The following is a 13,944-nucleotide window of genomic DNA, read 5'->3' as shown; positions in this document are numbered from 1 at the left end:
TTTATTTCTGCTGCTCTGCTGAAAGTCACGTTGTTTGTGATGTTAACCGCCTCTCCGTTCTTAAGTTGCCAGGTATACATTCCAAGTATAATACACATTAGTAAAAGGATCTTTTGAATTTTTATTTGTCTATATACACTTTGGGCGGCCGCCATACATTAAAAAAGTAGCCCAAAAAACCGCAACCCACAGCTCTGTAATTTTTCCCGCGACTATTTTCAAAATAGCCCACTTGTGCCGTTACCCTGGCAACACTGGTTCGCTGTACCCTCATCACACAATGATAGATAACCTTCCACACTGCGATGACGGCAAGAAGTTGGGGTCAAACCTTATCAAGCGATTAATTTGTGTTAAAATAAATATTAACGCGTTATTTTTTTATTAATCACATGCGTTAACGCGTTAACGTTGACACCCCTAGTTAAAATGTAAAGAGAGCTTTTGACTGTTTGTTTTAAATAGATTTTTTTTTTTTAATTCCTGAGTGTGTTTCATAGGCACCCTTTATTTGATTTTAGTTTGTTTTGTCTTTGTTTTCCTTCGTTGATTGGTACAGTATATATGGCTGTGAAACGGCACATACCAGGAACTGCCTCTATTTGGATGCCGCCACATGCCTTGTCTGACCGCAAGATCAACTTAGGCAAATACCTGGATACAGCAGACATTGTCAGTGTTAGTTTGTCTTGTCTGATTTAAATACTTGAGGCTGCGGTTTCCGGATCCTAATCAGGGCACAGCTTCTAGTGGTGGTTTTGAGTGGTTTTCACGATGGTGGATGTAAAGAGACACTTCCATGGCTTTCATAGTATAAAAAATGATAGTTTAATTGTTTCCAAAAACTGTATACTGTTTAAAAATAAAAAAATAAAAAAAAGTGAGGCAGAGCAAAAATATTCAGCTGTAATATAAAATAGATATAACACACTGTTCTCTTGAATTATAGTGGGCCACTTTTCACAACTTTGTACTATGCAAACATAACAATCACTGTATTAAACTTTTTACTTCTCTATGAGCAGCAATAGACTCCCATGGCAGCAAAATAATAATACTAGGAGAAAACAAACACTGTAGGGGGGGCAATTCACCTTCTGTTAGCAACATAATGTTCTTTGTTGATCATGGGGTGTTTTATTTGGTGATTAGATATGACTTGGTCTCCCCATCACAGTCTCTTGTGTTGTGATAGGAACTGAAGCACTGTGTCCCATTGTATTATTGTCTAGGAAGGTACTCTGCTGTATTTTCATTACTTGATAAGTTACCAGCTCTATGTGACCTGCGTTCTCTCTCTAAAAAGGATAGCATGTGAAAATCTTTACTTTGATCTAGGCCTATTGAAGATAGCTCAGAATGTGTTTTCCTTATAACACTTTATAATGCTAACAGCACCTTTTGTCTTAAGCAGAAGTATAGTAGAAATTAGGGCTGAACGATTTTGGAAAATAAAACTACTGCTATTGATTTTTTTTTTTTTTTTTTAAACCAAAATTGAGATTTGCGATTTAATATGCAATTATATTTTATGCAATTATATTTTAAAGCTCTTTATGTTCTGTATTATTTAAAAAAGACAAGCAATAAATCATTGTATAGTATGACCAACACAATATTAGATAGATTAAACATAAATATTCTTTTCTGTAGGCCAGGCCTATGTGTTATGATGAAATTAGGTGATGCATGAATTGATATGAATGACATTTTTATTTAACAACTACAATCACAGTAGTATATTGACTGATTTGTTGAACTTCCAGCATTGTAAGCATGTAATAATTATGACAACATAAAGCATTGACAAGTAAACATCAGAATGAAAGTCAGTAACAAATCACACAAACTAAAGTAGATTGCAGAAATATATAAAAAAAATCTGTTGCTTTACCACACTCAGTATTTAGGTAATTCAAAGTCACTGTAATAAACATATATGTAAACATGTGGATTGCGTTTTTTAAACACTGTCTGTTAACTTTAGACAGAATTTAAATAAGTAAGTATATATATAATATTACATTATTAGCCTATATTACCTTAAGGTCAAAGTCTTCAGTAATGAAATGCACCGTAACACTGTTACTGCTTAATTAATTTCCATGTGCCGTTTTGAAGTACGTTCATATATTTCAAACATTTCCGCGTGTAGCGTGCCACGGTTGCCAGGTTTTCACAATAAAACCCGCCCAATTGCTACTCAAAACTAGCCCAATCGCGTTTAGAGGGGGAGTCCACCGGTAAAAAAAATTGCATTCCGGGGGGTAAAATACACGTTTTTGGAGGGGTTCCCCTGGTAAGATTGGCATTTCAGGGGAAAAATATCACGTTTTTGGAGGCAAACCGTGGACTTGGCAACATTGTAAGCGTGCCAACTTGATGCTTCCTCTGAAGACTGCTTAGATGTGTTCGGCTTGAAACAGCGCTGCTAGGCCGATCGGTGTTTGTCATCAAAGTACTGCGAGAGTATGGCAAGCCAAAAGGGTCAGATTTACGCTATAGATAAATCGCGTTAACATACAAACGCCGTCAAATACGGCCTTTTAGACAGTATTTGCGGCGCAAAATATGCAGTTGTGATTACAAACGCCGTAAAAACCGCGCGAAAATACTTCAATGGCGCCGTATCTGCCGGCGTTTTAGTGCACATGAAAAGCGCCGCTTTTTACAACTGCTCTTTAATTTAATATTAATCGAATTGGACCCAGGATGATTCTGAAAGAATACTCTGCTGCTGCTGTAGTAACGAAACTAGTGCGCATCTGATTGACACACAAACAGCACGCTCTTATACCAGTGGTGTTTTTTATTTCTTGGATATTTCAGCTAACAGCTTGATTTGTACATTCAGTTGAACAACATTAATTTAAAGTTAAAGACTGTCCGCGGCGACTCAGGATGCTGTTCCAAATCCTGCTGCACCACAGAGTGCCATTTACATAGTTTACCAAAAAAAAAAAAAATCACATTATATCTGTCCCAAATTATTGTTGATGTTCATGACTTTATCCTAGGCTGAAAGATTGTGTATCTTTCCGCACAAAGTTTGTCTTTCTGTCCATATGCTTTATATAGGGAGCTAATAATAGCCATAGATCGCGCTTTCTCTTTTTGTCCGGTACGTGACTATTCCGCGCATGTATTAAATGCAGGTCCTTGAGAGCGTGCAGTTTTCTAACGTATTTACTTTAACTTGTTAGGTAATATCAATGATATGACGTTTCAGATGGGTCTGAAATGACAAAAACAAATACATATATTTAATTATTTGATCAAAATTATTGCTAGGGACAGTTTGGTAGTGGCTGGATATTGGTAGGAACACGTCCCTAGCGTCCCCCCCTGCTAACTAAGTTTTCTACACCTATCGTAAATATTATACTATAATACACTACAGTTTACTGTAGTAACAACTAAATGCTACAGTATTTATTACAGTTTATCAGTTCACTAATACTACAGTATGCTGTAGTATTCATTAACAAAGTGTTGTAAATACTATACAGTACACTACAATTTACTATAGTTTACTATAAATACTATAGTATTTTCATAATGCCAGTATAAGCATCGATTTGAAAGTGAGAAACTGAGAAAGTCTGAAAGCAATCCTTACCTCACCAAAGTTGACTGAAGTATATTTGGTCCAGTATCCTCTGTTAGCTGGCGAGTGCAATCATTTAATGTTCGCTTGCAACGCAAAATAAATTTTCTTCTGTCCAATTTAAAGCTAACTGGATTTTTCTGCTTATTTAATGGCAAATAACTCATGCGAATTGGATTACCACAAATTATCTGTGCTGAATTGTTCTGGTCTGGTTCTGTGCATCATTGATTGGGTGAGAACTGTTCAATATTACTGGCTGTGGAAATCAATGGGCGTGGCTCATTATACTATAAGCAAAACGCCATAAGTGACGAGCGCTCTGTGCAACCAAAACGGCGTTTTTTACGGCTTCATATGGTAATATGAACGTTGTAAAAAGCGGCGCTTATCATGTGCACTAAAACGCCGGCAGATACGGTGCCATTGACGTATTTTTGTGCGGTTTTTACGACGTTTGTAATCACACTGGCATATTTTGTAATACTGGCATATTTACGCAAATACTGTTTAAAACGCCGTATTTGACGGCGTTTGTATGTTAACGCGATTTATCTATAGCGTAAATCTGACCCTTTTGGCTTGCCATAAGAGAGCGGCGGACGTCTCTTTATGCTTTCTCTCGCCGTACTTTGATGCCATACATCTATCGATCTTCAAGTCGAACACACCTCTTTACTCTCGCGTGTCACATGCATAGACTGTAAAAAAGATGGACGACGCATCTCCGCTTCCTTCCACTATAGAAAAGTGAAGCGAATACATCTCAGTATGGCTGCTGTCATCTTGAGTAAATGACGTCATTTGGAGCCCGAGTCTGCGCAGTAGAGATTCGTTTGGAGCCCGAGTCTGCGCAGTAGTCGTGAGGTGGAGCCGCGGAATCAAACTCCCGCCCAAACTCCCGCAGACCCAATCAACCATATCCTTTTCACAAGACTGTGATGACGCGTTTCAACAGTCATCATAATTATAAATCCTTGAAAGTTTTTTATATTTTTAAAAATGTATGTACATTTATAACACTATACTTTGTATTATATCACCGTTTCATCAAGTAAAAAAAAAACTAGTTAACGCTAATTCGAGGGTGTTTCTAATGCAGCGTCAATGTGAGCGACGGTAAATTTGACATCGTTCTCTCTTCTGACTGCTGTTATCAGTCTCTCTCAATTTTTTTCCTTTGATTGAAAGTCTTGAAAACACTATCATGGAGTTTTTCTTTTGCTATTTGTGCAAATGGGAATGCAAAAAAATATATTTGTGGTACCCTCTCATTCACTGCTGTCGGATTTTACCCAAATATGACGACTTCCGCTGCTGAGAAACCCGGAAATGTGAGAGAGGTCCATTACTAGCTAAAATCAAACGTATCACAAAAATGAACAATTGAACATATATCAGCGTGATAACAACTACCTTAAATGACCAAATCCATATTTCGGAAAATTGTATTGGAAGTGTAATTTATTTTTTTATTTTGACTGAAGTCCCATTCGTTTACATGGAGAGGGCGGGGTTTATGACTGTACTGCAGCCAGCCACCAGGCGGCGATCAAAGAGCCCGCAGCTTCACTTTTAAGGACGAGTGCGTCACATCCGATCACGTGACACTGAAATCGCAGCCTCTGCTATCGAAAAGTCGCATTTTTTCATATCGCGATATTATCGCAAGTGCAATTAATCGTTCAGCCCTACTAGAAATTATTGGGCTTTTAGAAATTGCCTTACACTTTTTTTGGGCAACAATCATTATATTCGAGAGCTTTGTTTTGCTTGACTGCAGTGCAAAGAAAAAAATACAGGCTAGAAGCTTCTGGATACCAGTGAATGTACAGTGCAGTCAGTAGACCATAATCCCAATATAGCTAGAGCCCTAATTAATATTCATGATTTAGGCCAATAAGGTATATGATATTCAGGGTTGGATTTATGCATATGCATTCTAGGCACGTGCCTCTAGATGCTCGCACGTCCAGGGGGGGCCCAAACACAATGAAGAGAGAGATATAATATTTTTTAAACTATATGGGTTTATCTACAACAGCAAAGAACCAAAACCCCAGAAGACAAATATAACATGTTACATAATGTCAGCGCTGCCTTGCAAATTTATCAATAAAATAGTTTTGCAGCTGAAAAGCCAAGACATTTCTTAGCGAGGTTCTTGAAGCAGTTCAACTTAAAGATTCGCTATTTGTAGACGCTGCTGCTGAACACAGCTGAGAGACGCAGGTATTTACACGCATTTAATCTCTCTTTCTCTCTCTTTCTTTCTCTCTCTCTCTCTAATAACTGCATTAGCCTACATATCAATAGCGCAAGTCTCTGTTATTAGCTCTAAAATTACGTTCTGGAATTTGCAACGGAAGGCTTGGGATGAGGAACGTAAGAAATTACTTCAACACACACGAGATTTCAGGACGGAAACATGACAGAAATAAATCATCTGAACAATACCTTGAGGTGGTTGTGACTACAGGCCATTAAAATTAGGCCTATTAGAGAAACAATGCACTCCAGAAGTGGTAATGTGGCCACGACACCGGAGCCTATTAATGGAATGGTTCTTCATTCTCAAAGAAAGAGCTACTTTCGATCTTTATTGACTGAACATAAGTGCTTATTGTGATAGAAAAGACTGTAATGGTTTCCACTGATTATGAAATATTTTTGTGTGCTGGGGTGGTAATATATATTAATAGGGAAGGGGGGCCCAAAAATGTGTTTTGCCTATGTTCACGATAAGAGGTAAATCCGGACCTGACAGTACCCTTCCAAAGCACAAACATACACACTTTTTTATAACGAATCTGTGTCAGACTGTACAAAAAATGGTAATGCTGCTGATTTGATTCTGTTATCTGGAGCTTGGTGTCAATACATCTGCTCTCTTGCAGGAGCTGGCAGATTTGCGGCACGTCCACTCCAAGGTTAAAAAACAGTACCAGGAGAAGATGGCCGAGCTGGCACATGCTAACCGGCGTGTAGAGCAGCACGAGACGGAAGTTAAGAAGCTTCGACTGAGGGTGGAGGAACTAAAGAAAGAGCTGGGCCAAGCTGAAGATGAGGTGAACCGAAGAATTCACTCAATGATATTAATTGCTTCGAGTGTGTTCTGTGGTTTTATTTGTTGTACTTTTTTTAAACCTAATACTGGCCTCAAAAATACGTTTTTTTTTTATTCTAATACAGGGCTCAGTATTTTTTTATCCATAATTTATAATTTTATTCACTTTAGTATATTTTCATGGTCCCCATCAACAAATTATTATATTATGTTATATTTATTATAGTTTATTTTAATGTTTAAATATTTTTTAACAAAGTGATTACAATTTTTTTTTTTTATTTATATAGATATAAAATAACCTTTGCAAATGATAGCGTACAGTTATTTGATTTCATAATTTTCAGAAGTTATTTCCACAATTTTGATCATCAGCTAGATAATATTTTGATTAGTGACGTACGATCAATTAGTGCTGGCCGATATACCGGTTCACACAGTAAACCGGTTTAAATTATGCACACGGTATGAATTCTAAAAAAAAATGGCATGCCAGTACATGTGGCAAAGCAATGTAGACAGTGTCGTGAATTGAGAGGAGATCCATGTTAACTGCATACACTTTTGACTAGTGGTTAGAGAACTATTAATAACTGGGCAAATAAACCAACGAGGAATGCAAAGAGAAGAAGATACTGTAGCAGGCAGAGCAAGATTACTGTTCACCATGTGCGAAATATTGGAAGAAGATCCTAAATACTGAATTGAGTGGGAGGTTTATATGAATGTATCTCTGAGGGAAACTGACTGTATTCAGAAAAGTTTAGATGGTATTTTCTTTTCATCTTACCTCCATATAATGCCCATCAGTTGTTTCTGTTTTGTGCAGATATGTTTACTAAGCATATATTCACAAAGCGAAGGTCAGACCATTCTGTTTTTGCTTTAATTTTTTAAATTGTAGTCTTATTTACATTAAAGACTGCTCATACTATAATGTAGCATGTTTGTTTTTTGTGATTTAAAATGCAGTCGTTCTGCAACTGTTTCATGCATTCTGATTCATATAAAGGCACAGTCAGGAACAAGCTGTGATAAACCATGAAACTGCCAGAATCCTAAAAACCATGATATAGATTTTTGATCAAACCGCCCAGCACTATGGTCAATGAATGTAAGCTATAGTGAAGACACAGCAGCATCAAATGGCCCGACACTCTTTCACACTAGCCAAGGTCTGCTTGTCATCCTTAATTTTGATCCCCAGAATATGTGTTATGTATTCGTTTCAGTTGGATGAGGCTCATAATCAGACCAGAAAGCTACAGAGGTCCTTGGATGAGCAGGTGGAGCAGACAGAGAACCTACAAGTTCAGCTGGAGCACCTACAATCCAGGTAACCAGATAAATGCATGCGCACCCACCGACTCGGCAGTCTCTCTGTAAACCATGCGATACGTTTGAGAATATTGTGTTCAGTTCAGATCTCTTTTGATCAGTAATGAATACAGGATAAGCTTCTCTGTTACACAACATCATGAATAAGATGGCAGGTTTATAGTGTAAACTGTCAACGATTCCCTCAGCTTATTCACTCTTTCAGTCTCACTCTCTCATTATTCTGCCTGCATTCAGGCTTGCACCTACCCACAGCCAATCCCAGGCTGCCTGGCTGTGGGTTACCGTAGTAACAGGGAGACTTGAAGCAGTGTTGTGGGCTCGGGCCCCCCGCAGCTGGAGAGAACAGTGACAGGCATGTCGGCATGGAGGTGTTTAGAGGGACTTTGATGGAAAGCTTCTAATGATTAAGACATTCACATGGCATAATTCCTCCATTTCACACCTGTGTGGATACATATGTCTTCACGACAATCTCATAATTTAATCATAAGTCATTTATCTAAAATATGCAGCCTTGCAGATTTTTTGTTCTTCACATTGGATTTGTGCAAAGTTCTCTTTCCTTTATGGGTATAGGAAGAGATGTCAGTTGGATTCAGTCCAGACTGTTGAGAAAAGAATAGCTGACTCCGTGAGATAAAATATAATTGTAATGTAAAGGAGAGGTGCTTGCCTGTGCATGATATTAAGGTGTTGGGGTGGCCTTTAGAGCATTGCTATGTGGTTTACTAGGGCATTCTGTGAGGTCACTTACTGGTCCGTGATAAAAGAGCTCACCCCCATGTTTCTGTGATATTCTTGTCCTTGTATATGAATCTGTCCTTTTGTCCTTTTTTTTTTTTTTTTTTTTTTTTTGTAAATGTTCATTTTATTGTCTGCCAGATGAAATTGTAAGCCTGAGTTGGGAGTTCAATTATCACTTTAGTACTTTTAAAGAATAAGTATTTAAAAAACACAGTTGCACTTTCATTACTAAATGATCCCAAAGCTTAAGCACAGTATTTTATAAATATTTATATAGTTAAATCTAATTATTGGCTCGCATTTATGATGCCTCTAAAAAGTAAAAAGACTAATTAAACATTAAATTTGAATTAAAAAGAATAATTAAAGGGTTAGTTCACACAAAAATTACTCACCCTCATGTCGTTCCAAACCTGTAAGACATTTGTTCATCTTGAACACAAATTAAGATATTTTTGATGAAATCTGAGAGATCTCTGACCTTCCATAGACAGCAAGGATATTACCACGATCAACGCACAGAAACGTAGCAAGGGCATCGGTAAAATAGTCTTTAGTACGTAAAGAAAACAACAATAACACAATTTATTCAACAATTCTTCTACCCGAGTTATCGTCTTTCACCATTTTGGAGAGTATCCCAGAACATAAGTGCTATCAGCGTTGTTTACGTTCAGCATGCGTGCTTTCTGCTGAAGGTAAACAACACTGATTACGTTGATTACGTTCTGGGGTACTCTCCAAAATGGCGAAAAGTAACTCGGGGAGAAGAATTGTTGAATAAATTGTTATTGTTTTCTTTGCGCACAAAAAGTATTCTCGTAGCTTCGTAAAATTACGGTTGAACCCCTGATGTCACATGGACTATTTTACCGATGCCCTTGCTATGTTTCTATGTGTTGATCGTGATAGTGCTGTCTATGGAGGGTCAGAGAGCTCTAAGATTTCATCAGAAATATCTTAATTTGTGTTCTGAAGATGAACGAAGGTCTTACGGGTTTGGAACGACATGAGGGTAATTAATGACAGAACTTTCATTTTTGGGTGATTTAACACTTTAATTCTTCTTTTTAATTCTACTTTAATGTTTAATTAGTCTTTTTACTTTTTAGAGGCATCATAAATGCGAGCCAATAATTAGATTTAACTATATAAATATTTATAAAATACTGAGCTTAAGCTTAGGGATTTGAACAAATCCCTAACCCCAAGTATGAGCAATAGCAATTCTATTCATATTCTGTTTGCTCAAAAACTTGAAGCACTCTGCTGGGAATAAAGGTTGCTCACTATGCTGTCAGCAAGTGCCATACATCACAGTGAAAGTGAAGGAGTTGAAGAAAGGATGTGAGAACAATCAGACCGCCCCTCTGAGAGTTGGGCCAGCGTTCAGCGCTATTGGAGCAGGCCATGGGTGGATAGGGCGACAGATGGAGCTGAGTGCTTGTCCAAGTTGTCATGGAGACAGAGGATGGTCTAGAGGCTGATTTGGAGTAAGGGTTGTCAAGGTGACAGGAGAAGGCTGAAAATGACAGTATTAAGGAACTGATAGCGCTTCAGTCATTTGAGTTGACTTGGAGTTCATACCCATATCTGATGCCACAGGAAGTTCAGAGTCACATCTTTTCCCAGCTGGCTCTGACTCCGCCCAGTTTATTCCCTGGAGCCAGAATACCATGAACAACAATACCTACCGTGGACACAGTGGACACGCAGAAGAGGATCAGATCTCATGATTGAGGTTGGCTCCTCTAACAGGGTGAACTCGCCCGGCGTCCTGCTTGCAGCGGCTGTGTCTGTCTGTTAGTCTCGCAGCATGAGACGGCAGCTCTGCTCAGCCCACCGGCAGCACCATTTGGCACCCCCACCGTGCCTATTTGCTTCCTTCTTCATTGGAAAGCTGTGAACTCACAGTCTCTCATCTTGTTCACCCTTAGTGGCTTGCCGTTGTTCTCTCTACTTGTTGTCCTTGTTCTAATTCTCTCTTTTTATTCATGTCTCTGTCTCTTTCTCTCTCACTCTCACTCTCACTCTCACTCGGTCTCTAGATGGTAATTGACTGTATGTGCTTTAGTCTATAATCATAAATGTGGTGCGTAAATCGATATATGAGGGGAGACAATGCTCTGAAGCCCTGCAGGAAGTAGAGCAGCCTGCCAGGTCTGCGCACACTCCCAGGCTCGTCACATATGCCATATGTGTTGAACTTTTTGTTGCCTGTGTATGTTGATTGTAACCCTCATGGTCTGTTTGGAGTGTGAAATACCACATGTCTCTTCAAGTAGCTTAAACAATGCACATTACTTAAAGTGATAGTTCACCCGGAAATGCAAATTCTTTCATCATTTACTCACCAATGTCATTCTAATGTCAAAATACTTTCTTCTGTGGAACACAAAAGATACGTTATTAGCCAAACTGATTTGGTGACCATTGATTTGACCATTGTATAAGAAAAAACAAAAACAGTGAGACATTTCTTAAAATATCTTATGTTCCACAGAAGAAAGACGTACAGGTTTGTAATGACATGAGGGTAACCAAATGATGACAGAATTTGCAGTTTTGGGTGACCTGTCCCTTTAACATTGCAGTGTGAGGTTGATCTCTTATGGCTTTTCTTATGACTGGTAGTAAATTTAAACGATATAATGTAATTTAAACATTCTCCATGAAGAAATGTTACATCACATCTGTTAATTTATGTATAAATAGGGAAAAATTCCATATACTTAGATTTATATAGTTGTAGATATACAATACACTCCTGGCAGTAGTCTGTGGATTTGTTTTAATGTATTTTTCTTGTGTTTTTGCTGATGTAAAACTGACTAAAAGAGAGAATGTCATGAAATGTCTGAAATGTGCATGTCCACTTTGATACGATAAAAATGCCCACTTGGTTTTAATTAGGTCAGAGGAGCATATTAAACTCAACATGAAATGGCCTTTATGAAGTATTTTCTGGTGAAACAGGACATGCAAAAAGAAAATAAGGTGGGGCTTAATTGTATTGTGCAAAGTGGTCTCTATTAGGTATTTGGATGGAAACTGTTGAAATACTAATTGGTTTGGTGAAATCGGCTAAAAAGGAAACTTATTTCAGAGGCAGAATTAGTTGCAGTTTACAGTGGGATCAAGGATGCATGTAAAGAAAAGAAATGGGGTCAAATTTAATTAGTTTTGACTTTAAAAGAATTTCAAGCAAAACAATGTTTATTTCTAAACTACAATTTTTTTTTTTTTTTGTTTTACATGTACAGCATGTACATGTAGCAGAACATGAGGGTTAAGTAGGGTTTGTTAACATCACAGAGGTCAGGGGTGGGATACAGATGAAAGTTTGTGTGTGTGTGTGTGTGTGTGTGTGAGACGGTATTAATTCTCTGTAAAGCACTTTGTAGACCTGATAGCTTGAAAGCTCTGAGGAATGTGCTAGATATGGTTCTCTGTGGAGGAATGAGCTAGACAGAGGCATGGTGATGGAGCTTTGCGTGAGATAGATCTGATCTAGAGAGCTGATGGTATGTTTCTGTGCAGCTTTAATGTAGCTCACCAGTTGCGTTCTTATCTGAGTTTCCAGACATTAAAAGGCAAGCACTTAAAGCACACCTCCACTGACTGACAGGCAACTCATCAGCTCTGTGCGACGGAGGGAACTAGAGAGAGGGAACGGCTCAGTTTTTCTGTATTATTTTGTGCTAGCGTGTGGGGGAGGAGAAGAGGGAGATATATTAATAAATATATCAAACAAAGGATAATGAAAATGTCTTTTGGTGTAGAATGGGATTATCATGCATGTGACATTGGTGTCGTGATTTCACGGTTGCTGTGTCTGACTGACATGTTCTTTATTGTACATGTCTCTGTGCCAGTAACGTCGGGGTAGATCAATTACATAGCTGCTTTACTATTGGTCACATTGGGTTTCCTTTGGTTTGGAAGTGCTGAAGTCAATTACATACTCTAATCATGGTGTAGCATTTTACATCAAAACAGGATAGATAATATCATGCCAGAGGGTCTAAATTTATTCTTGGCCCCATGATAAAATTGAAGAATAAAAGGCAGCTCAGGAATTGTAAATGGGTAGTTGACATGAATAGTCAAGCAGTGACTATATATATATATATATATATATATATATATATATATATACAGTGAGGAAAATAAGTATTTGAACACCCTGCTATTTTGCAAGTTCTCCCACTTAGAAATCATGGAGGGTCTGAAATTGTCATCGTAGGTGCATGTCCACTGTGAGAGACATAATCTAAAAAAAATCCAGAAATCACAATGTATGATTTTTAACTATTTATTTGTATGATACAGCTGCAAATAAGTATTTGAACACCTGTCTATCAGCTAGAATTCTGACCCTCAAAGACCTGTTAGTCTGCCTTTAAAATGTCCACCTCCACTCCATTTATTATCCTAAATTAGATGCACCTGTTTGAGGTCGTTAGCTGCATAAAGACACCTGTCCACCCCATACAATCAGTAAGAATCCAACTACTAACATGGCCAAGACCAAAGAGCTGTCCAAAGACACTAGAGACAAAATTGTACACCTCCACAAGGCTGGAAAGGGCTACGGGAAATTGCCAAGCAGCTTGGTGAAAAAGGTCCACTGTTGGAGCAATCATTAGAAAATGGAAGAAGCTAAACATGACTGTCAATCTCCCTCGGACTGGGGCTCCATGCAAGATCTCACCTCGTGGGGTCTCAATGATCCTAAGAAAGGTGAGAAATCAGCCCAGAACTACACGGGAGGAGCTGGTCAATGACCTGAAAAGAGCTGGGACCACCGTTTCCAAGGTTACTGTTGGTAATACACTAAGGCGTCATGGTTTGAAATCATGCATGGCACGGAAGGTTCCCCTGCTTAAACCAGCACATGTCCAGGCCCGACTTAAGTTTGCCAATGACCATTTGGATGATCCAGAGGAGTCATGGGAGAAAGTCATGTGGTCAGATGAGACCAAAATAGAACTTTTGGTCATAATTCCACTAAACGTGTTTGGAGGAAGAAGAATGATGAGTACCATCCCAAGAACACCATCCCTACTGTGAAGCATGGGGTGGTAGCATCATGCTTTGGGGTGTTTTTCTGCACATGGGACAGGCGACTGCACTGTATTAAGGAGAGGATGACCGGGGCCATGTATTGCGAGATTTTGGGGAA

The 13,944-nt window shown here is 38.5% G+C and overlaps 1 protein-coding gene across 1 annotated transcript in view; it reads left to right on the top strand.

Annotated features, from left to right (window-relative positions):
* ccdc102a (coiled-coil domain containing 102A) overlaps window positions 1–13,944 on the top strand; it is a 75,752-nt gene that overhangs the window by 58,136 nt on the left and 3,672 nt on the right. Inside the window, exons 7-8 of the mRNA XM_058782946.1 lie at window positions 6,505–6,675; window positions 7,907–8,010. Of these exons, the coding sequence (XP_058638929.1) occupies window positions 6,505–6,675; window positions 7,907–8,010 (275 nt within the window). The remainder of the gene's footprint in view (window positions 1–6,504; window positions 6,676–7,906; window positions 8,011–13,944) is intronic.

The sequence above is a fragment of the Onychostoma macrolepis genome, chromosome 07 (genome assembly GCF_012432095.1).
Source record: "Onychostoma macrolepis isolate SWU-2019 chromosome 07, ASM1243209v1, whole genome shotgun sequence".
NCBI classification, from domain to species: Eukaryota; Metazoa; Chordata; class Actinopteri; order Cypriniformes; family Cyprinidae; genus Onychostoma; species Onychostoma macrolepis.
The sequence above is the reverse complement of the archived record's forward strand: the minus strand, read 5'-3'. Positions and strand labels throughout refer to the sequence as shown.